Below are 23,244 nucleotides of genomic sequence, written 5' to 3'. Positions count from 1 at the left end.
TGAGCAATAGTGTTTAAAACCCTTTAGACATTTTATTAGCTGTAATGTTCTTATGAGCCTGTAAAATGGAGAATACTGGTCCTGAGTTTTGTAAAAAGCTTTGTAAAAGCACTTTTAGAGATGAAAAGCTCCATATAAAATCAGGTATGGTTGTTTTATCATAAATATCTAAAGCCTTTCTGAATTCCATTAAGCTCTTGGCTTCTCTATCCTCTGACAGTGAGTGCCACTGGTTAATGCTGTATTGTGCAAAATGGGATGTAAAAAAAAAAAACAACAAAAAACAAACAACTTAGATGGTTGTTGTTTTGTGGGTTTATGAGAATTGGAAATAGAAATGGGAGGTTTTTTTCATTATTGCATACAACTTTTCTCTCTTATGTATCAACTCTCTGTAATCTAAACAGTTTCCTAACATTTCAGATCGCCTTTTTAATAGACTCTTTTATATGACATGGTCATATTTCCCTAGTCTTTCTCTGTCCTTTTTTATTTATTTATCTACCTCTTTTTTTGTGATAGGATGTCTAGAATCCAGGGTGAGGTTGTACATTAAATTTTTACAATAGTGTTTTGATATTTTTAACATTTTAATCTTTTTTATCACAGTCAAACAGTTGTTTTTTTATTTTCTTGACTCACTCACAGCCTTGAGCGGGCTGAGCCATCCACAAGAATGTGATCCAAGTGCTGGATGGTTCCAGTGAGTTGAAAGCCCAGCAGCGTGTGCAGTGAGGGCAGACTGCACCTCCCAATATGTGTAACCTTGCAGCCATCTATGCTGAGGGTGAGATCTCTCTGTGTATTGATTTTCACCTGTCTTTGGTAGGGACTTGGCAGGCCTGATTTTTCCAGTGGTAAATAATATCTCTTACATCTCATGGAATTTTTGTCACTGCGCTATTCTCTCCTTTGCCGGATCACTGGCAGGAAAATTAAACTTTGGTGTAAGAACAGGCATAATGGGACACTTTGCTGTTTGTTTTTGACAGTAATGCAGGTCAATCCTTTTATGGTAGACAGCTTCTGCCTTCTGTGCATTCTGTGGACCTCTTCCCCATTTCATCATTTCTCTGTTTCCAGTGCTAGTTCATCTTCCTTGGAAGTAACAATGAATGCAGGTCCTGAGATAGACAAGGCTTCTGCAGGGTTGTCTGATTTAAAAATGCTCAGAGCAGGTTGAAATGAAGCTGTGGTGAAAACAGCACTAAATGTTGCAACCTTGTCCTAATTGGAGTGTCTTCCATGGCCGCTGTCTGTAGTGCTGGGCTTCTGAGCTGGAAATGGAATAAAATGAGCAAGTGATGTTCTTGTATCTCCAATAATTACTGAGTTTTCCTTTCATTCTTTGTGAGGAAATATATTGAAAGTCCCAGTAAATACCTCTTTTCTATTGGCTATTGTGCTAACAAGCTCACAGTATTTTGGTGGACTGGTGAAGAATTATTTTTTCCCCTCAAAATCCCTGTTGGCTTTTTGTCAGTCATATCACATTTCGCTAGATGATTTTTAGAACTCTCTGTAATTATTGTCTCAAGTAATTTAGTTGATACAGAATTAAAGCTTGCAGGACTATAGTTTCCTAGATTTGTCTAGATTTTTCTTAAAAACAGGGCAACACTTATTGCCTTTCAGTCCTCTGCAAGTTAACAGTTTTAATATGAGATTTCCCTTTATTATGGTTATTAGCATCTCATCTAATTTTTGAATTAATCTCTAATTTTTATGTGATTGAAGTTTTCCATGTGTTTTCTGGAGACACCTTTCTTGAAATACTGTCGTGGAGAGTGTATCTCCATTGTAAGCAGTGATGGGCAGGCTGTTCTCTCTGCTTTCCTAACCCTCATTTCACATTTTGCCAGCTAAGAGTATGCTCTGCACAGTGGGATATCTTTTCTGAAGGATTTCGTATGAGGAGTTGCTTCCACCACTTACTTTACTGTCTTCAGTGGCCTTTCTGAGCACTTTGCCACCAGGTCTGTCACCAGATATCAAATACTGAAATTCTCACTGGTAGATTTTAGTCTGAGTATTAATTTTTGTCTAAATTAATTCCTTTATTTTTAAAACTAGATTAACACCTGCAAGTTCATGGCATCTGTACATTTGATGTACTGATGAGCAGTTCTTTGCCAGTAATCTGTGTGAGTAAAGGCTCCTTCAAAAGCAACCAAATTACTTGAAAAGCCAGGTCTGCTTGTAGATGAAGCATAAATTAAAATATATCCCTTTGCAGCTCTTCTTTCTGAGTATGTGCTTCATCCCAGAGTTGCCTCTTCTCTATACCTAAGAGTTGTTACTATCACAGTTTTAATAATCAGTGTTAATCCTAGTCTAACAAGGGTAAAGCAGAGGAGTCTGATAGCCATGTGGACCAATGCAGAATTTGTCCTGCTGAAATTTGGAGAAGGGATTTAAGACAGAAAGAGATGCCCATGTGGACTAGGGAAAGAGCTGTGTACACAGACAGAATTTGTGATCTGAGGGCCTTTCTGACAGAAGCTTATTCTTGATATTCCTTGGTACATGAAATGCTTCCTTTCTTTGTAGTGTACTCCCAGGGGTGATGCATACAAGTACATCTATGTAAAACTAGGTATTGTTTCCAGTTCTTGCCTCTGATAAAAACAGTCTTCAAAGTATTTCTTGGGCAACAAAGAGCAGTCTCTTGAAGAAAAGTTCTGAGCCATTCTGGGGATTTCCATTTACCTTGCATTTTCTTTAAGGTGGAAGAGAAACATGGGCCTAATGGACACCATAGTAGGAATGTGATGATCTTACTTTGTTTATGATTAGGGGAAAGTAGTCTGTCAGAGGAACAAGTGCTGCATCTGGACTGTGACCTATCTTGGGGAGATCCAAGAAAATAATAGCGATCATTAAGAAAGTCTTCTGCTAAAAAACCTGATCTGGTTGATAAGAGTCCTTGGAAGCTGCATTCACAGTCCTGCTTCATACTCAGAGTACTTCTGCCTCTAATGCAGACTGGAGTTTTGTAAGATGTAGGGATACAGATTTACTTTTTCTGAGACAAGCTGCTTGGTAATCTTGTCTCTCTAGAAGTGCAGGAGCTGTAATTCCCTGGTCCAGCCAGCCAGGGCATCTATCTCTTAGGAGTTTAAGCCAAGCCGGTCGTGAGAGCATTGTGGAGGATGCTTTGCAGGGGGTTTTGTTCTGTTTTATTCCTGGAGACTTCTGTAAGGATCATCTTGTCCAGGATGCATTGCATTATTGAGGCCAGCCAGCTTCTCAACAGTGTGGATAAATTTGTGAGGGCAAAAATTTCCTCTCCTCTCACCTTGTGCTAGAGGAAAGAGGGGCTACTGCCACCTCCTTCCCAGCAGTGACCCAGATGTGAAGATACACTCTGTATGCAAGTGTGTCTACAAGCAGTTGCATTTTTAGCTACATGAGTTTTCCAGCCTGTTTTTTCCGTCTCCCTTGGGAATCCATGTGGTGTGGGTAATGCATTTGAGCCAGCACCTCAGCTACCCTGAGCTGGCTGCTTGTCCTGACACCCAGCACTGCACTATAGCCCTGGGTTGCTGCTGCTCTGCCCTGAGTCATGCTGCAGCCTGGAGTCATTTGATGGGCTCCTGCTGTGTGTGGGAGATTGCAGGACCCTGTGCTGGCCAGAGCTCAATGCTGGGAGCTCAGTTCTGGGTTTCTTGGAACATATCTGTAAAGAGCCTTGCCCCTGTTTCCTGCCAGTGCCTCTGGCTATGGCTGCCCAACACCTTGAGGTGTGCTGTTGGCCACCATTTTCCTTCACTGCTGGCAGGGGTTCTCGTCCACAGCTGGAGGCAGTGGGTAGAAGGTGACTACTGGAGCTGCAGAAAAGCTGTTTCTCTGTGATGGACTGCACTCCCGGTGCTGTGACAAACAACCCAGCTGCACTGGCTCCCTCTCCCCCTTTCTCTTCTGTCCCATTACTCCCACCCTGGTTTTCTTGCTCTCTCATCTTCTGTTACAGCTTCCTTTCCTTGTTCCCTTTTGGCCTGCTTTTGTCCTTCCTGCACAGAGGGGAGGAGAACGGGGAAGAGCCAGAGCAGAGCCTTTTTACAGCAGGAGCTTCAAAGCTGTTGTATAAAATGCGGGGGAATGATGTGGGAGACTTGAGGCCTACTCATGGGTGTTATTTGCAGCCTATACATGTGGGAGTGTTTTTGAGCCGGCGGTGTGCTGGGGGAAGCTCACCCACCTACGTGAGTTACACTTGCCTGTATGTCCCCACTTAGGAAAATGTGTGTGTATGTGTGTGCGAGCACGTGTGCATCAAACTGTCGAGTCTCACACTGAAGGCAAGACTTGCACATTAGGCTTTCTCCTCACACTCCCCTAGGCCTGTGTTTCATGCACTTGCAGCTCAGCACTGTCTGCCCCTGACACATTCCCAAATGCGAGACACTCAGCCTGTCCCATGATGTGACATGGCACTGCTTTGCACAGAGAGCAAAGATAGCTACTGAGTGGTGTGGGTGTGTGTGGTGTTAATGAATATTGGTGGAATTGTTCCTTTTTGTCACGTATTTCAAGGCATTTGATGGAGTCCATCACCACAGGATCTTGTGCAGATGAGGGCTGTAGACATAGGATTTGACCTTCAATGATGTCTGACTCAGAAGCCAGAGGAATGAGGAGACTTCATGCAGATTGGTGTCAGGCGTTAACAGGAGATGGGTGCACAGTTACTTTTTGTTATTGATCTGTGTAGGTTTTATTAATGTATCATGGTAAACTTATATGAAGTTCATTAAATATTATTCAATATAGCTGTGTCCTTGGCAGGAGGCTTTTCTAGTGACAGTAATAAAGAGAGAATAAATCATTGTCACTGAAGGATGTGGTGGCTGGTATAGTCTTGAGGAGCAAAATGAACCGAAAGGGCTGAAATACAGACCAGGCAAGTGGTTGGCAATAGGTTTTGTCATTTGGTAGTTGAATTTGGCCACTGTGAGCACGGCTGGCAAGTCTTCTAACACTTGGTTGCTCAAATGACTGTCATTGCAGACTTTGTTGGCAATGTAAGCAGTAAGACCCAAGACCTGACTTGACTGGAGGGCTGTAATTCCCCTTGTGCATGTAAAAGTGAGGTGAGGAAGATGGACTGCCTGTATACTGTCCTCCTCCCTGCCAAGGAGAGATCTTTAATTTTGATTTTTAACAGACTCTTCTTCTGAGTCCCTGTGTCGCTCTGGTTTTTTGAGATTCTCTAAAGTCTTCTGATGTTGACATTCTTGTGGGGAACTTTCTCACTTTCTGTAAACAACTCATTGTTTTTGCATTCCTCTATGGAGGAGGAGAGAGTTGATAGACTGTTGGTTAAACCAGTGTCTGTGGAGAGGTGTCACTGTCACCCTCCAATCCACTGTCACCTTTGTAAAACTATAAATGTTGGAGTCAGAAAATAAACTACCTCTTTTCTTCTTCACCCTGAGAAGCAGTGTGTGCGTGTGTTCTTTCGTGTCCTACAGCGACATCCCTGGAAGTCTCTGGGATGGTATCTATGGCTTTCTTCTCATTTTAATTCACTGCACTCATGCTAAGACATAACGTAATGGTTGAGGTCGTGATTTTTGTCTTTTGACAAGGAGTTTCCAAACTGTGCATCTATAGTGCAGAATCAGTGACAAACCAATGCTGCCCTATGGCCAGACATTTTATTCTGTGCAAGGATGGGCTAAAAACTAATGTGCTGTTACTGATCATGGTGCCTATACAAACAAGTGTTGAAGCCCTTTATATTCTGGAGCATCTTGTCCTGGTCTGGTTCAGACACTTTAAATCCAGCCAGAGTCCTAATAATGAATTGATATGTTAGATGATGATGCCCAGAATCAAGAAAGGAAATCCTTGGTCTGCTTAAATCCTAGTCAAAAAAAGATATGTATGTGGACATGTGTATGTAACAGACAGCAAAAGGACTTGACTGATGTTCTGGTTTCTTCACAGGTGCACCTGCGCTCTGCTGAGCGCCTCCGGGAGCTGTGCTGCTCCAACCGAGGCACCTTCATCAAGGTGGGACAGCACCTGGGAGCGCTGGACTACCTCCTGCCTGAGGAGTACACCCGCACCCTCAAGGTGCTGCATAGCCAGGCCCCGCAGAGCACCAGGCAGGAGATTGAGCAAGTTATCCGTGAGGATCTGGGCAAAGAGGTAGGAGCAGCCGTAGCTTGTGTTGGCTTCTCAGGCCTCAGCAAGCCCTGGAAAGCTAGAGGAAGGAAAACTGCTGTTTCTCAGCTGTAGGAGATACCAAGGGGAGATACCTCTTCCTTGCTTCTGGGTGAAGGCCGTGTGACTTTTCTCTGTCCATTAATGGGCATTATTGGCAGGCTTTGGTGAGGAGAAGATAACAGAGGAGTCAGGGTGTGAAAGGTGCCAGATGGAAATGGCAGGATTCAACAGAGCAGTGTACTCTGTATGCCAAGATGAACAGGGTTGCTGGAGGTCAGGATGGAGTGCTGTCTGCCACACTGAGGAGTGGGAGCTGGAGGTATTGATGTTCAGGACGGAGATGTATTGGCAGAGCTCTGTGAGGGATGACTGCTCTCCCCTGGCTGCACTAGACCAATTTCAGCTACCACTGACAGCCCTTTACTTTCTCGAGCCCCTAATTAACCCCCAAAGAAAATAATGGCATAAATCACTTTTGGTGCTGCAGTCAGGTAACACAGTAGCTCAGGAGTCAGTGCCATCATTAACCCCCAGCAGCCCACAGCACTGAGATCAGTAGGTAAGTGACTGTGTTCATTAGATATAAGGGAAGTAACCATGGTAAATTACAGAGGGTGTTCTGCTACTTTGCATCTTGCTCTTTACAAGATGTCCCCTCGCTCTGTAGCCCAGATTGAGGAGAGGCATTTCAAGGATCACAACAGGCATGGTAAGGAGGAAGGCAGGAGGCAGCAGTGTGCAAAGGTGATGGTAGGGAAAGTGTGTGTGTGGGGGGGAGGAAGACAGAAATGTAGAAGGGAAGTGGTGTGTACATCTGTTGTTTCTCACATATAGATGTTTTGGGGCTGTTTTCCTTGTTCTTGCCTGTCTGACTGTGTGGTAAGGAGGTGTGGGGGAAACATGAGGTAAGTGAAGTATTTGCACCAGAGTGTGTATTAAGGGCAGATTTGAATGGGTTGAGTCTGCCTCTGTGTAGTTGAAGGGTCTACATATTCTCTAGCCAGGAACGACCATTAGTATTTCCCTACAGTTCAATGGCAGGGTTAATGTCAGCTCCCAGTCTGCAACATGCTGCCTCTATCAACATTCCATCCTTGTAGCTAGGCTGGCGCTAGCTGTGTTTCATAGCTCAGTGGATAGTTGGAGCAGAGCAGGCTGGCTGCTCCCTGCAGGCCTCTGCCTCTATGGGCTTCTGTGTGTGAATTTCTTTTCCACAGGAGCTGTGGAAAGCCACCCCAAAGTTTACCCACATTAAATTACCACACTAGGTGCCTCTGGCTCAGTTTGTGTGGTGTCTCTTAAAGGCTGTAGTTGGTGCTTGGAGGTGGGACCTTTTCTCTCAAGTATGTGTTCAGCTGCCACTGATAATCCCTGATTTCTTTGTGCTTCTTGGGAGCTAGAAGAATGCTCTGTGCCTCATTGATTCCCAGTGAAGCAGCTCGAATGCAGTCTTCCCAGCAACCTTACCTCATAACATTCACTTCTTTCACATGGACAGTGCTGGGCAATATTTAATTTTGAAGTTACAGGGGAGGGAGGGTAAAAAAGGTAGAAATGGTTAGAAAGTGATGGAGAGGAAATGGTAACAAGGGAAAGAGAGCAATGATAAAAGAGATAAATGAAGAGAACATATATAAAAATAAAGAACCTTGTAAAACCTGGCAGTATTAAAAGCTGATGTAAATGCCTGTATCAATATTTACAAAGTATTAAATCAAGATATTTAAAATGAGAAAGGATTTAGGAACCTAATGCACCAAAGCTGTCATTGCTGGAGCCTAGAGGGTTTAATAGGGTTGCTTCAAGAGCAAATTTAATTCCAATGTAGCTAGATCCTCAGTATATTTTAAATATTATATACTTATCTGAAATATAGGTAGCAGAGCAGCAAGGTGGAGTATCAGGGCCGAGAAGAGTGCAGAGAGGGATCCTGAAACTTTCTCTCCTGGGGCCAGCATTACACCTGAGAACTTGCAGATTAATTCAAATAGAAGAGAAAATGGCAATGACGGAACCTTCTCAGAGTGCCTGGGCCTAGTTCTGCTGCTCTCAAATTCAGTGGTAAGACTTCCAGTTCTCCCATCAGGCCCAAGAGCAGGGCTCTTCAGATGAATCTTAAGTGTAGGCAAGAGGGAATTACATACAGCTTGCATCAGTGCAGAACAAATGGGACAAAGAGCAACGGGAAATACAGAGATAGCTAGGGAGGAATGTGACTAACAAATTAGGCAAGAGCTTGCAAAAGGACAGGAAGATCAAAAAAAGCCAATTTCATGTACAGAAGCGTTGTATTTTCCGTCAATTAGAAATGGACTGCCTTTTGATGTGACCTACTCCTGTGAATCTTATCACGGGCTTGGGTGTTTGACAGATCTTTTGTGGGAAAACTGGCTTAAATGGAGACCATGCCAATGGGACAGATATTTGAGCAAAGACAGAGCATTTGTGAGGTGGATTTATGGCAGTTCACCATGACTTTGTTGTCTCCACACAAACCTACTTGGTACCCTGCTGATGGGGGTCTCTCATTTAAGGCCAGTGTCATGGCTGGAGACTGGGAGCTGCTTTGCAGGTGTAAAGGTGAATGGCATGTGTTGATTTGACACAGAAGCAGAAGCATCATATATGCTGACTAGTGGGTTGTCCTGTGCAACCCTATTTTGAGTCCAGGGCCAGTTTGTGTACCTATCATGGATCATGGGGATAAAAATAATCAGTAGTGAGCAAATGCTGGCTTTTTAATCTCAGTCGCAGTGGTTTGGATGAGTGATGGTGGGAGGTGATAATTCTCTGGAGTGTTATGCAAGAAGTTGAGGTGGGTGGGGTGGGATTCACAGGGTAACACAAGTAGTAGCAGTGGGAGAGGCTGTGCAAAGAAATCTTTACAATAACTCCTGGAAACAATCACCAGTGAGATCACAGAGCAAGAATCTTTTGGGGAGACAGTGGAGATAAATTGGGCTTGTTCTGGGTATATTTCTTGGAGCAGTTGGGAAAAGCTGTGTTGATAAGAATGGGTGTTAAGATATGAATGAAAGAGTCTCTCCTACCTCTATTTTTATCTTCCTTGCTTGAACAAGATTCTGAAAGTGAAAAGGTGTCAAGCGTGGAAAATGAAAGCAAGCTGAATATGTTCTTTCTCTGCAGAACTATTAATGACAGAGGGACAGACAGCTGGTTCAGCTCAGTGCTCTAGCTCAAGGAAGTGCATGCAGAGCAGAGTCAGGCAACTTCTGGTAAGATGTGGACTCCATGCATTTAGGGAGAAAGACTGATGAGGAGTTCTGGAAAATAAAACTTTCAGAGTGGGTGCACCTTAAAAGCACAAAATCTTTGTGCTTAGAAACTAGGAAAGGTAGAAGAAATTTTGACAGCACTGGGATTAGGGACATTTCCTCCATCTGGTAGTTTTGTTGGAAATGACTGTCATGTGGCTGTGGGGTACAGGGATGTTGGGGAGGTGATGCCACTCTGTCCTAATTAAGGGCATATTGCAGCATCTCTTTTCATAGGATGGGGTGGTTGCAGAAGGACTTGTCAGCTTTTACAACCCTGGTCTTGCAAATATCCTTTGTGCCTTTGTTGCCTGGCTCTACTACTGGCCAGTGCATTTCCTAATATGCATCTCCCTTCTCCGCTGCTGCACAATGCTGTCACAGTTTAGATGCTGGGACATCTCCTTTCTTCACTGTGTACTCTTCTCTACACTAACACACACTTCTACCACTTTCTAGTCCCAAAATACCTCCTCATATTGCACATCCCAGTAGGCCACAGCCTCGGTCTACCCGCTAAGCACCACTGTATTACTTCTCCTGTGTACATAAGCTGTCACTTTTCACAGCCTATTGCTCATCAGCTTCCAGCCCATCCTTACACACTGGCATTTTTAAATCAACTTATTGACCTTTTCCCTAAAGCTTCTTGTTCTCCCTCTTGATATGTTTGTGTAACCCATACTCTACCCAAGCCTTAACTCATGTTGGAGGTAATTTTCCGTGGTGGGAGACACTCCCTTCCTCCCCATTTGTCACTCTCTCCTTTCAGAAATATCCCAGTTCCTGCTCCTTCCTGGCAGGTTCCTGTTGGGCAGGTTCTCTAGTCATTGCTCCTGTCTCTGGTGTGAGGTTGTTTGGTTGGGGATTAGGGCAAGGATAAAGTTTGCACTCCCCCAACTGAGGGTGATGTGGTCCCAAGCAGGGTCTTTCCCATGTTGAGGGGCTGCTTGTGTAGTGTGGCTGCCCAGGTGCTGTGTCCAGGCTGTCATTGCTTGGGGGTTGACAGGCTGTGAGGCATGTGACTAGCCATGGGAGGAGTGTCTCTCCTCGTCTCTTGACTTACCTGCACATCTAACAGTTGCTGAAACTGTTGCAGAGTAGAAATGGTTGAAGCTGAGCAGTCTCAGATGTTATCAAAAGATCACGGGTTAAGATAAGAACAATTTACTGGAAACAGCAATGAGATAAGAAGACAAACAATAACAGCAACAATATTAATAATGAAAGGTATAAGACAAAGAAGCAATTTATGTGAAAAGCCCTTGACAATAAACAATATCTGACTGTTCTGTCCACCCTTTAACTCGATTGGAAGGAACCCCTTCTCCTTGGAAGAGAGAGTCCCTTTCTCCTGGCAATGACATAAGGTGGTATCAAGTAACTTTAGGGTCTTGGCCACACCCCTCCCAGCTATTGCAAAAAGTTAACTTGGTCCTGATTGGAACTAGGGCACTCCCCAAGTTCCCAAAGTGTTTTCTGGGTTGGGTACATGAAATATTATTAATCTGTTTTTGAAATGTACCCATATATACCTGTGAATATGGTCACTGCAGTGATCTGCAGTGATGCTGCATGGACATTTGACAGGGAGGGGCAGAAATTGTATGCCATGCGTACTGTCATGGGAAAGACAGAGAATGAGACCATAGCAAGGTGCTAATCCCCAGTGCAAGATATTTCCCTGTCCTCATACTGCTATGAGAGTATGAGAAATAGCACAAATATAAAAAACTAATTTTGCTCCTCTTTCTTTATGAGTTCTTGGTATAGTATGGCAGCCTTTGTTGTGCCAGTGACAGGGAGAAGGATGGACTTGATTCCCTGATTCTTCTGGAATTGTCGATGAGCATTTTAAGCTCTGGCAAGACATATGCTTATTTCTGATTTGCAGAATGATTCAAGTAATGCTCAGCCCTGTGGGAGAAGAGCAAGGCCTTCAATAGGCTGTTTGGTATTACGCTGCATGTCCTACAGCATCCAAGTTATTCCCAAGGTAAAATGAGCCACTTTCTGTAGCTGGATCCATATGGTGCTCTTGAGAAGTTCCATTTACTATGCTATATCACAAGGCCTTCATGTCATAATGAAGTCTGCTTCAGGTTCTGTTATGGCACCAGAAGGCCTTTTCCTGGGCGGGCAGTGTTGTCTAACCCTTCCAGGATGCCAGGATGTGTGCCTACTTCCTGCAGTGTTGCACAGCCTTGTGGTTGAGTGCTCTGCCCACAAGCACTGATGTATGCCACAGTGCACAGTCCCTCTCGTGGTTGCTGGGGGCTGTGGACTGATGCAGAATGGCTTTGCTGAGCACCCAGGTCTCCTGTGGCTTGTGAGCCTGGTTCTGCCCTAATACACCATCTCCAGCAATGCTGTGCTGTGAATGGTCTGCAGTGATGGTCTGTGAAGTCCATCACTGTGCGTCACATCACTAACAGACTCTGGGCAGCCAGATCTAGGTTAGCAAGAGCCTCTTTGCCTGCCATGGGTCACAGGAAATCTTCTCATTCTGCATTACCCTCCGATACCCACCAGTGTGGAAGCTGAGCTGTGGTGGCCATTACTCTGACAGTGTTAGGGGCTGGAAAGTGGGATGGGAAGATATGGCCCTTCTCCCACCACTCTGAGTCTCTTGCAGTACACCCAGCAGAGCTTCCAAGCAGACGTCAATAAAAACCACATTTTTATTAAAACTGTAATGACAAATAAAAAACCTTCACATTTCTTTCAATAACTTGGGATATAAAAAAGAGATTTTTATCTATTATGAAAAGGATTTTGGCCATAAAAAGGTAATTTAAAGAGGCCGAGATGGATGGCGAATAGCATTAATGTCACCCAGAACAAATGGTCTTGCATTACTCAACTGAAAGGCACAAGTGGCTGCCTGTGCAGGTCCTGCTGCTGCTGCAGCCTCTGCTGTGCTTGTCCTGCCTTGTCTCTGGTAAGAGGCCTCAGTCACTGGCAGATCCCACTGCGGCTGCCTCTACACCAAGCCCTTGTGTGGGCAGCAGCTGTCCAGAACTGCTGCTCCAAGGGCAGATAGGGAAAGCAAACAGAGAGCTTTATGTGGCTCAGGTAGTGAGACTTGCGTTGTTTCTTGTGTCCCTGCTCACTCTGTATGCAAGCTCCAGTGTTACTGACCCTTACTGTCATGCCAAGGACAGCCTGCTGTCCTTACTGCTGGGGAGCTTTTGAAGAGGTTACTGCCTCTTTCCATGGGTTTTCTCTCCACTCAGAGCTCCTGGGAGAATTTGGCTGGGCCCTGCTCATGGCAGCCTCTTCCTGGGTACTCTAGGCCCCTTAGTCTAAGGGAGGCAAGGTTTTGAATATAGATTAGAGGATAACCTCTTCTGACTTCTTTCAAATTAGTAAGATTTACAGTATAGGAAGTTGGACAGGAGATTTTCTGAAGGATTGTTTGGAGGGCCTTCTGTAAGGAAGAGAAGAGCTTCAGATAGGAAGTGCAATGGGGAACGGCCTGGTAAAAATAGTTCTGAATTGGATGCTTAGTGACATTTTTTGCCTTCAATTTACAAATTCTTTAGGTGCCTGGGGGTTGGTGTATGACATACCTGCATGGAATTTGTTGGCTCAGTGTCTGTGCAGACGGTAAGCTGTGTTCAGTACAGTTTTTTCAGAGTTTTGATTATACCTGAAGTGTTGCTCTGAAACAAATACATCTTGGCTCACAGTACATATGGCAGCTGTGTCAGGCTGTATTCAGTGTCCACATCCTGCAGAGGTGGGGCATCTGCTGCACAGCAATGCTTAAGCCATTGACAGAAAACTTTTCAGCACTTTTCAGCATGTGGGTAATCCTTCTGATTTCAAACAATTGCTGGAAATGGTAGTCTGTAACTGGGATTAATAGTTCTTATTCTTGCATATGGAGACCTTATTTTTTTAAATGTGCATTTCCCTTGCTCGGCAATCTCCAGGCATTTCTGGCACAGCAGGATCTGTGTAGGGGCAGGAACATTGAAGTGCTATGTTGAGGGACTGGCTTCTGTTTCAAAGCCCACTGCTGATACTCTCTGAAATATTCTTGATGCTCTGATCTTGACACAGGCTGGGTTTACTATGCCTGATTTTTCTCTGAGGGAGTGAAGAATTCCATCATCTGCCTGCCCACTGATCTTTTAATATCCTACTTGATGCTGCCTAGTTATTATCTCCTAATTTCTTTCACAATTTTACATCTGCACAGATGGCTTGGCTCTTGACCCATCAGAAACATGAAAACATGATGCAGTGAGTCAGGAAACTTTTGGCAATAGGTTATTTGTAGGTGAAACAAATGACATAAGATGAAATAAGGAGTTCCAGGGCCTGACCTTGTCATATCTGTATTATTCTAACACACAGAGTAGTCACATAGAATTTTTATGAATTTATAAGATGTGCAGTGATCTAATAAGTTTTGTTTTATGGTACTTCTGGGATCTATCTGACAGGCAGCTCTTGATTCTATGGAAGGATGCTGAGCCATAAAAAACATTTCAACTCTGCTTGCAAGTTTTCTTCCATGTGAAAAAACTGCTAGGAGCATTGGAAATTCTCCTTATGAGAAGCCACACACTCAACATGCTTTTATGTTTTGAGAACTGATGCAAAAATTGGGATCTAAGGTGTCTGAACATTCTTTACCATTAGTCAGCAAATTGTGTTTGTTCCTTATAGGCAGACCAGCCTGAGGAAGTTTTGTTGTGTTGTGTATGTGAACATTAGGCACATTTTGCACTTATTTTCTGTAAGCTTTGCAGTATTTAGTTTTACAGGATGTGTAGTTCAGAGCCAAACCTCTGAAGCTGTCTGTGACAACTGAAGAAGTAAATTCATGTGACCTACTGCTTGTGCCAGGAGAGCTCAGCTGAAGCAAACCTACAAGCTTCTCCCTTGCAAAGCTCACATAACCACTGCATCTCTAATTGGCAAGTTCTTGGAAAAGGCTCTTCAGCACCAATCCTTCCAAATTTCAAATTATTAGTAGAAAATTTACATTCATTATCTCATTTTGGATAATGAATGAAACTGAGGTGGTATCAGTTGTGCATGGAGAGCAAAGCTAATTTTCTCAAGCACCTTATTGGTTGTAGCTGATTGGTTCAGGTCTATTAACTGCTATTCCCATTTATCAAGAAAGGGCTAGAAGGAGGCTAGAGCAATTAAAATTACCAGGGCTTGTTAAGAGGAGCCGTAGTAAAGAAATCTCTCCATGTAACTTTTCCCGCCTTGCCCTTTGTAAACTGCTGATGTCTTAGCCCTGCCTGCCAAGAAAACCTATAAACCAATGCCTCCCTCCCAGTCCATCTTTTGTCCTTTGGACCATAACCTAATCTCTTCCTCTTTCCTCTTCTATTTTTTTCTCTTTTGGTTTGAAAGAGGTGTGAGGCTGTTTCTTAATGGGATATCCTGGCCAAGGCCTTTGCAGTTCCCTTGCAGCTCAGGAATTACAGAATGGCTGCTCTGAGATAAACATTTGAGACAGTGGGTGGTTCTCAGTGAGTGAGCAGGAAGGAATGGAAAGGTATGGAGCAGACTGGGTCTGTGTGCCTTCTCTCTCTAATGACTACACAACTATAGCACACTGATCACAATGTGTTGGACTGTCTCCAGTGACATAGTATCTTGTACCTGATGAGGGAGAAAGTGCAGCCTGACCACTCTGGGATACTCTCTCCTGGCCTTGCTTTCCACAGGACATATCTAAAGTGGATCTCAGTACTTGGCCCCTCTTTGGTGAGGTGAATCCTGAGTTCTAATGAGGTGCTTTTTGAGATGGTTACAATAGATGGAATCTACCAAAACGTTTATCTTCATCCACAGAAGCCCAAATATTTTGAAATATAGGAAACAGAGCGACATACCAATTAGTATTTGGAGGCTTTCTGTCCCACTCCTATTCCAGAAGATGACTTTTTTTCTCATTTTTTTGAGCTGCATCAGCCTGAGGGAAGGAAGAAAGGCAGTTGGATTCTGGCTTTAGAATAGTGGGTTGCTAGATGGCTTGGAAATGCATGTGAATTAATCAAAATAACCCCCCTAGCTTTGTTTCCATAGCCCACTTTTGTCCTGGTAACAACCTTTAGCAGTACGCACTAGGGATACCAGAGGAGAACTTACATTCAAGCTGTTTCCTACTGCCTCGTGGACTGTCAGCCCTTCCCTTTGCAGTACTTGTCACCCTGCAGTGGCAGCAGCAATGCTAAGCCTGTAAGTGTAGTTGATTTATGTTAACTGTTGAAACAATAATGTTTAATCTGTAAAGTGCTAATCTATTTTTTATGTTGATTATGAATAGGCCAGCTGTGCCTACTTTCCTATTCATAGAGTTTAGTGAACAAGCCCGTTTCACAGGCTGGGTTTGGAGGGTAATTTACATGAGAGCAGACACTGCTTTAAGGAAAGTAAAGCAGCTGGGTTACACCCTTGAAACAGGGATTTGGCAGCCCCTGCACTAAGATCTCGGGGCAAAGAAAAAAAATATGGGAGGAAGAGGAGGAGGACAGATAATAAGTGAACTGTGGAAGGGGCAGACAGATCAGAGCAGACATGTGAAAAGTAGGGGAAATATGGTCAGGAGAAGAAAGGAAAAGTTGATATTCTGAGGAGAGATTGACAAGAAGGAAACAGGACAGGATGTGGCTGGTTTAGCATAGGACTTTTCTCTTTGCATCAGTGCAGAGAGCTCAGGGCTCCATGGTTTGTATGACTGGTCATTAGGGATGATCTAATGCATGGTGCCAGTGACACTATTGGTGAAGTCAGTTTAATTTGTTGTGCAGTTATCTCTCTTGAGGAACTTTTATTGATCTCTGTATGTTTTTTTTTTTTCCTGAGAGTTGGCAGCAAAGGATACAAACTCCAGGGCCTCATCCAGACCTCTTTGTAAGTTATTCTACCTCAGCCTCTGTGTAGTTCCTGCACCTCAGTCTATGGTGTGGACTGCTGAATATCTGTGTCTTTCATATTGACTTGTTTGCCATGTCTGCTGGTGTTTCAATACTCATCAAGGCACAGTAAAAACCAGTAACTGGTTTATGAGCTTTGCATCTTCAGCAGGGCTTTACTACCTTTTAAGTATAATTCTTCTAAAATAGTGACCTTATTATATCCCTTTCTTCATACCAGTTCAGTTCAGGCATGGCTGTCCACATCTGCTAGACTACATGTACTTCCAGATCCACCTCAGATCCTTACTCCTACTTCCCTGTTCTATTAATCTGGGGCAGTGTTGTGCTTCAGTAAGATTCAGATTTTATCTATGTAATTATAACCAAAGCCAGAAAAAGGATGTAACTGGGCAGAATCTCTCTGGGACTGGGCTTTGCCCTCTGCTTGTCATCATTGTACTGTGCCTCTGTCCACCCTGGTGACAGGCTGATGGATTGTCCAATGTTGCTTCTGTCATTCCTGCTCTTTGTCCCAGGTGATGAAGATCATCAGAGGGCTGGAAAACCTCTCCTGTGAACACAGGATGAGAGAGCCTGGAGGAGGACTGGGGGAGACATCATAGCACCTAAAGGGGACCTACAAGAGAGCTGGAGAGGGACCTTTAAAAGGGTCTGGTAGTGATAGGACAAGGGGGAATGACCTCCAACTGAAAGACAGTAGATTTAGGTTAGATATTAGGAAAAAAATCTTTTCTGTGGTGGTGGTGAGGTACTAGAACAGAGAAATCGTGTCTGTCCCATTCCTAGAAAGCTAGGCTGGATGGGGCTTTGAGCAACCTGGTTTAGTGGAAGGTGCCCCTGCCCATGGTAGGGAGGTTGGAACTAGATGTTTAGGGTCCGTTCTAACCCAGACTATGATACTGTGAAACAAAATGCAGTCCTGTCCTGCACATACACTGCAGGAGCCCTCCACTCCTCCTGCACACCCTGCCTCTGCACACACAAAATACCATCCTGATCCTATTCTTCATTTGCCTCTCTGTGGATCAGTTTTGCCTACCATTCCTCATGCCATCTGTATATACAAATGCCCTGCTCCATGCTTCCTTTTTAACTGTGCTCAAGCCCTGGCACAGCTTCACTTCCTGACTGAGTCCTTGTACCCGACCTCTTCCAAACATCCCCTCATCACATTCTGTATAGTCACATAAAACTGCCCATACTTGTTCCCCCCCCAGCCATCCTGCTTTGTTTTATATATTTCTTGAAGCCCCCAGGCTCTCAAAGCTGAATCAGAGGCATTTAAGATGAGGCACACGTGATGTGTGTTTCTCAAGGTTGCACAGGTGATGTGTGTCCCATATATCCTCAGGCCCTGGCAGCTGGTTATTTCTCACAGGAGTGCTGCTGTTGTGCGGGCTCACTGCTGACAGGGCCCTTGGGGCATCTCTGCAGTCCTCTCTGAGCCTTCCCCTGCCCCTGTGACTAACATGGAGCTTGTTTATTCTGGCTCCTTGATCCTTTCCTACACAGGTTTCAGCCAGTGTGTGGCAGGAATGTGTTTATATCTGGAATCAAAATGGTCTTGGAAGTTCATTTGCTTCTGGGTGTTTTGTTAAATCTAACCTTCTTGCTTATGTGGCAGCTGGCCTCATCTCTGTGGCATTTCAAGTGAGGCTCTATCTTGGTACAGGTAAGAAATATTTTACATTGAGAACTACCAGTCATAGCAATAACTTCCCCAGGGATGTGGTAGAGACCTCATCACTGGAGATTTTCAAGGCTGCCTTTTCCCATGAAAAGTTAGGCCAGGTCATCTTTTGAGGTCCCTTCCAACCAGACCTGTTCTGTGATTTGATGATTCTTTACAAATGCTCTGTCTTTGCACCAGGCTGCTGGCAGCTGTAGGGGTGATATGTCATTTGGGAATATGTCTTCAGGAATTCAGCCAAGGCGTTCTGTGTATTGGGGACCTCCACATATCTTACTACATGCATTGCTCAAGAGAAATTGGAACTTTGAGGGGATGGGGGACATTTGGCTTATTTTCACCTGTCATTTGTGAGCATTAGCACTTGATGTCTAGATTCAGACCTTAAAATGAGGTCATTGTTGATGATAAGGTCAAAACTGTAGGTATGCTTTACAGAAAGTTAGTGACATTGTCTGTTGTGATGAGAAAGGAGATAGAAGGGATGGCTTGACTGAGAAGATTAGGAACTCTGCTTTAGCTTTGTTGAATGTGAACAGAGATATGACTGAAAGAAGATGACTGAGAAACAGGCTGAAATTGTAGTTTGGCTAGAAGCAGGCTGATGTAGAGTACAGAGCCAGAACTACAAGTCAGCAGAAAGGAAGTGGGAATTTTATGTGAGCTATTATCCAGATGCAGTGGTGGGGGTAGAGGTTGTGAGCGGAGCTTTGTGTAACATCTCCAGAAAGCTGGGAAAAGGATAAGCCAGCTGCTCAGATATACTAAGAGAGCAATTAAAAGAGCAGAAGGCTGAGGAGACTTTTCCCTTCCTTAGGAGCTACTGGGGTATTCCTGCTATGTTAGCACTTTCAGCTTTATTGCTTGGGAGCTGAAGAGCTGCAAAGAACACAGCCTTGAAAATCTTAATATAAAGGGGCCACTACTGCTATACCTCAGCCATGGTATAAGAATCCCTTTGGGCAGATGAGATGCAGCAGAGTTGTCTTCTGCTGTTCTTCCACTGTGCACTGGTGTAACAAATGAGACCCTCCTTTGTTAGCAAGGGGAGGAAAGAGAAAGAATACTTTCAATTGAAATACAAAAGATGGCTGGGAGTGGTGTCACTGTGTACTCTTGAAGGACTGTGATTCCAGTCTGTCTGAGCGACTGACCAGTGTGGCTCGATCCTCACAGACAGGAGAGATGCAGAGGAAGTAGTATTTCCCTAAAAAGAGAGAAGAGAGTGGATTTAATGAGCATTGCTCAATTGGGGGAAAGATAAAAGATCAAATTAAGTAGGGCATTTGTATGTGCAAGGGAAGAGCTGGGAAACATCTGCCCCATAGCCTGCACTGTTGGAGTGAATAAGTAGCTCACAAGTCACTATTTCTTTTTTTTTTTCAGCATGGTGGAATGGAAAGCAAACAGGATTATATAGGTATACCTTTGCTTTATTTTGCTTTGGTCTGTGCATTTTGTATGGGCTATAAGATACTTATGTCATGCAAAATAGAGTGCAGTGACAGTGTTTACTGTGCACATAGAGAGACTGCAGTTTTACATCTTTACGCAAGCATAGTTGTTGGTGGACTCTTGCTTGACCATTAGGATAAGGAAGCACAGGCTGCTGTTGGAGGCCAGTCACAGACAGGCTGAGCTGCAGAAATGGTTTAGGTATCAGGAAGATGACTAGCTGCACAAGATGTTATGTTATTTTCTGAGATGGAAAGAAGCGCGATGCTGAACAGGTCACAGGTCATTGTGCTATTTAACTGGGGATAGAAAATAAGCATTTTTTCAATGTCCATGCTAGTGTTAGAGGGACTTTTAATCTCTTTGTTATCACTTGGGGATTCTGAGGAAGTAGTTGATTCAGTCATGCAAGGTTCTTCCACCTTCCATCTTCTCCACAGGGAAGTGAACTGGATTTGCAGCTTAAAACTATGATGTAGCTTCCAACAGCAAAACCTTTCCCTTGGTAATGGACATTTTTGAGAAATAGAATTTTTTGGAATGTAATTCTGTGTATAAGATTATAAACATGAGGGAAAGCTACCTGTATGTAGTACTTTGACCAGGAATAATGTTCACACACACACGTGGATGGATTAGAAACTTATTTGCAGTTTCCTTTCTCTGGTTTCATCTATATATTTGTGCTACCAAAGATGTTGTGCTAGCCCTGCAGATGATGTCTGGACTCTGCTTTCTTATACTTTAGCTTGATATCTGCCTTACCTCAGAAGTATATTGTGCATTTTCTCTGCTTTCAGTGTGCTTTGTGAAACCAGCACCTGGACAAAGAACAGAATGAAACTAAACATGGGAGAGGCTGTGGTGAAATTCTATTGGAAAACCTGTAGAACTCCCATCAGTTGAAAGCATCTCTGGGTGCTGAGCTAATCTGTTAATTTTAGCATCCCGTGTCTCTGGAAGGCAGTAGGACATCTAGTAGCTTAATTGGTGAAAAACATTTATCTCCTTGTGCTGGTCAGGATGATGTTCCTGAGCCAGTTATGTTTGAGTCTGGCCATCACAATCCTTGCTTTTGTTAGGCTGAATGTTGTTTATTTGTTTGAGCTATGGATAACTGGCTCAGCTTTTAGAGAGATGGGAGATGAGGTCCACCTCACACACAGGGTCTCAGAAGACATACATCTGCTCTGTCTGCTCATTCCTCTTACTGCCTGTTGTAGCTGTCACCACTGAGATCCAGATTTCGATCTGGGATGAGTGATAGTCTCAGACAGTTCTGCCTTGTCTTAAGGATCTGACTTACTCAGGAAAATAAATGAAGCTACTATGAGTGTGTCTGAGCACAGATTATTATGCAGGAGCCATCAGGGATGGAATAAAAGGTGCTTTTTCTCAAGGTATAGCTCTGTAATAATTAAAGGTGCTATAGCAAGTCAAGGAGACTGATACTATTGCTGCACAGCTCAATGGGTGGATGTGATGAGTTCAAGAGTGGCTTCATGTAGGCTTTTCCACTGCTTGTCTAGCCAAAAGAGACTACAGAAAAAAGATCATTGATGAGCAGATCAGGAAGTAGCCAGGATCGCAGGTATCAGACAATGAATGAGTGAGTGAACATTGGTCTCTGGCTGAGGGGGATCAAGGACTCTTCCTTTAGCAGAGTTCATTTTCTGTAACACTAATGCCTTTGTAATTGAGAAATGCTGTTGGTAGGATCCCAGAGAAGATTCTCAGGGTTTAGCAGGTAGTGGGCTGCAGAGGTCCAAAGTAGTACAAGGTAGAAATAACAGGAAAAAGTGAACTTCACACCCCACCTGAGTCACAGCCCTTTTTCTGGAAGAAATGCTGGTGGTTGATGGACAGCCCTGATTTTGTGCTATTGTTGTGCAACGTTAGCAGTGATTAACAAAGCCATGATTGGCATGCCAGGAACAAATGTGTACTATTGGCATGTAAGTGACATGTTTGTGGAACTGCTGTATATGTATTATAAAGATAGCTTTTTAAAAGCAAAGCTAAGAATTTGGTCCTTATAAATTAGACAAGGGCAGATTTCTAGCTGTGTTGACAGCCCTAATTCTGCTCACTGAAGCATGAGTGCTGCTACATGGTGTGGCCCAGCATTACATGGGATATCAAGGAGAAACAATGTTAGACCTCAGCTCTTCCAAATTCTAGGCAGGCACCTTATTGCATTTCTCCCCCTGAAAAGAACCACCTTACTTTTCCATCTTGTGCACTGAAAGATGTAGGGATTTTCTGCAATAAGCCATAGGTAATTGTTTCAGTGCATGAGAACACACAGATACCTTTACCTGCATTCATTTGGATGCACCATATACCTCTCTATATATGTGCAAATGTAATAGAAACACCAGTGAATCCATTGAAAACAAAACCACTGTTCTGTATACATCTACAATATTATTAAAAATATTGAATTAATAAATACATGTTCTTGACAGATGAATTTAGGAACCATCAATTAAGGTTGGCATTCATTAGGTGGGGAGAAGTCCAATCAGATTTCACTGACTCAACAAAGCCGCCTATAAATTGTGGGCTTTTTGTTCTGATGTTTGATGAATTATTCTTCATAATCCACTGCCTACTGTGATAAATCTAATCTTTCAGTTTTTGTTGTCTTAATAATTCTCAGAGCAGCACTGTGACATTTTGTTTTCGTAGAGGGGATAGGCGGCTGGGACGATGGAAAAAAACCCTCGCTGTCTGGGAAGTATATTGGCTCTACAACAAAGTAACGTTATTCTCACACTTAGAGCTCTGGTCTTGCAGACTTGCAGGGATCACCGAGCCCTTGGCGACATGAGCCATTATGTGTATCTTGTTGAAAAGATGACCAGCCTAGAATGAGATTCATGTTCCTTAAACTGGGGGGGGGACACTCAATTTAAGAGCAATAGTGTTCTAGTGTTGATAAAATGAATTCCAAAAGACCTGATGCCTTCTGCTGTTAGTGATCCGGCATCTCACTGCTCCCTAAATTTGTCTTGAACAAACTGCTGAGGCATGGCCAATGTTCATCACAGTGGCAGAGCAGAGCCACTGCATCTCATGTAGAATGATGTTATATAATGTTGGGCTGGGGAAGGGATCCATGACTTAGGCTCCTGCTCCAGAGTACCGTGCTAGCTGCCCTTCAGGAGAGGGAAGAGAACATACCTCTCTGTGAAATGGGCAAGTTGAAACCAGGCAGTAATACTCCATCATTTGCTGCAAAACATGGATATAAAAAGGTTGGGATTAAGAGGCAATATATTTCAAAAGAAATTAGCTAGCAAGACATGCACATTTAACTTTCATGGTTTAGAGATTAAGATATCAGGCTGGAACTTGGGATATCTGGGTTAAATCCCAGCTCTGTCAAAGATTTCTCAGAACATGCTAGGCAGGTCATGTAAGGTAATACTTTCAGAAAGGACTCAGGATTTGGGAGCTTAAATTCAATTGATTTCAAGTATCTTCCTAAGTGTTTAAGGACAGGATTTGCAAAAAATACTGAGGCATCCTGGTGCCCAGCATTGTGGCATCAGGTGGTATATGCTGCAGGCCTTGGGAAGAGCAGCTGTGCTTTGGGAAAGCACTGCAGCATGTGAGGAAGCCTGTAGCAGACATCTGAGAATTCCTGGAAAGCATGAGTTTGTGCAGGGCCCATGGTGGCTATGCGTCTCATACCATGGCACTCTGGGCTTAATGTGGTCTCAGGTGCAAC

The 23,244-nt window shown here is 43.7% G+C and overlaps 1 protein-coding gene across 4 annotated transcripts in view; it reads left to right on the top strand.

Annotated features, from left to right (window-relative positions):
• Positions 1-23,244, top strand: part of ADCK1 (aarF domain containing kinase 1) — a 71,511-nt gene that overhangs the window by 22,125 nt on the left and 26,142 nt on the right. For all 4 annotated transcript variants that reach the window (XR_014616217.1, XM_084207484.1, XM_084207482.1 and 1 more), the window contains one exon: positions 5,953-6,156. Coding sequence is in view for 3 of the 4 variants with exons in the window: in XM_084207484.1 (XP_084063610.1) it covers positions 5,953-6,156 (204 nt within the window). In the remaining variant the exon portion in view is untranslated. The remainder of the gene's footprint in view (positions 1-5,952; positions 6,157-23,244) is intronic.

This window comes from Fringilla coelebs (genome assembly GCF_963513975.1).
Source record: "Fringilla coelebs genome assembly, chromosome: 6".
In the NCBI taxonomy this organism is placed as follows: domain Eukaryota; kingdom Metazoa; phylum Chordata; class Aves; order Passeriformes; family Fringillidae; genus Fringilla; species Fringilla coelebs.
Note: the sequence above shows the minus strand (reverse complement) of the source record. Positions and strands in the feature narration are given on the sequence as shown.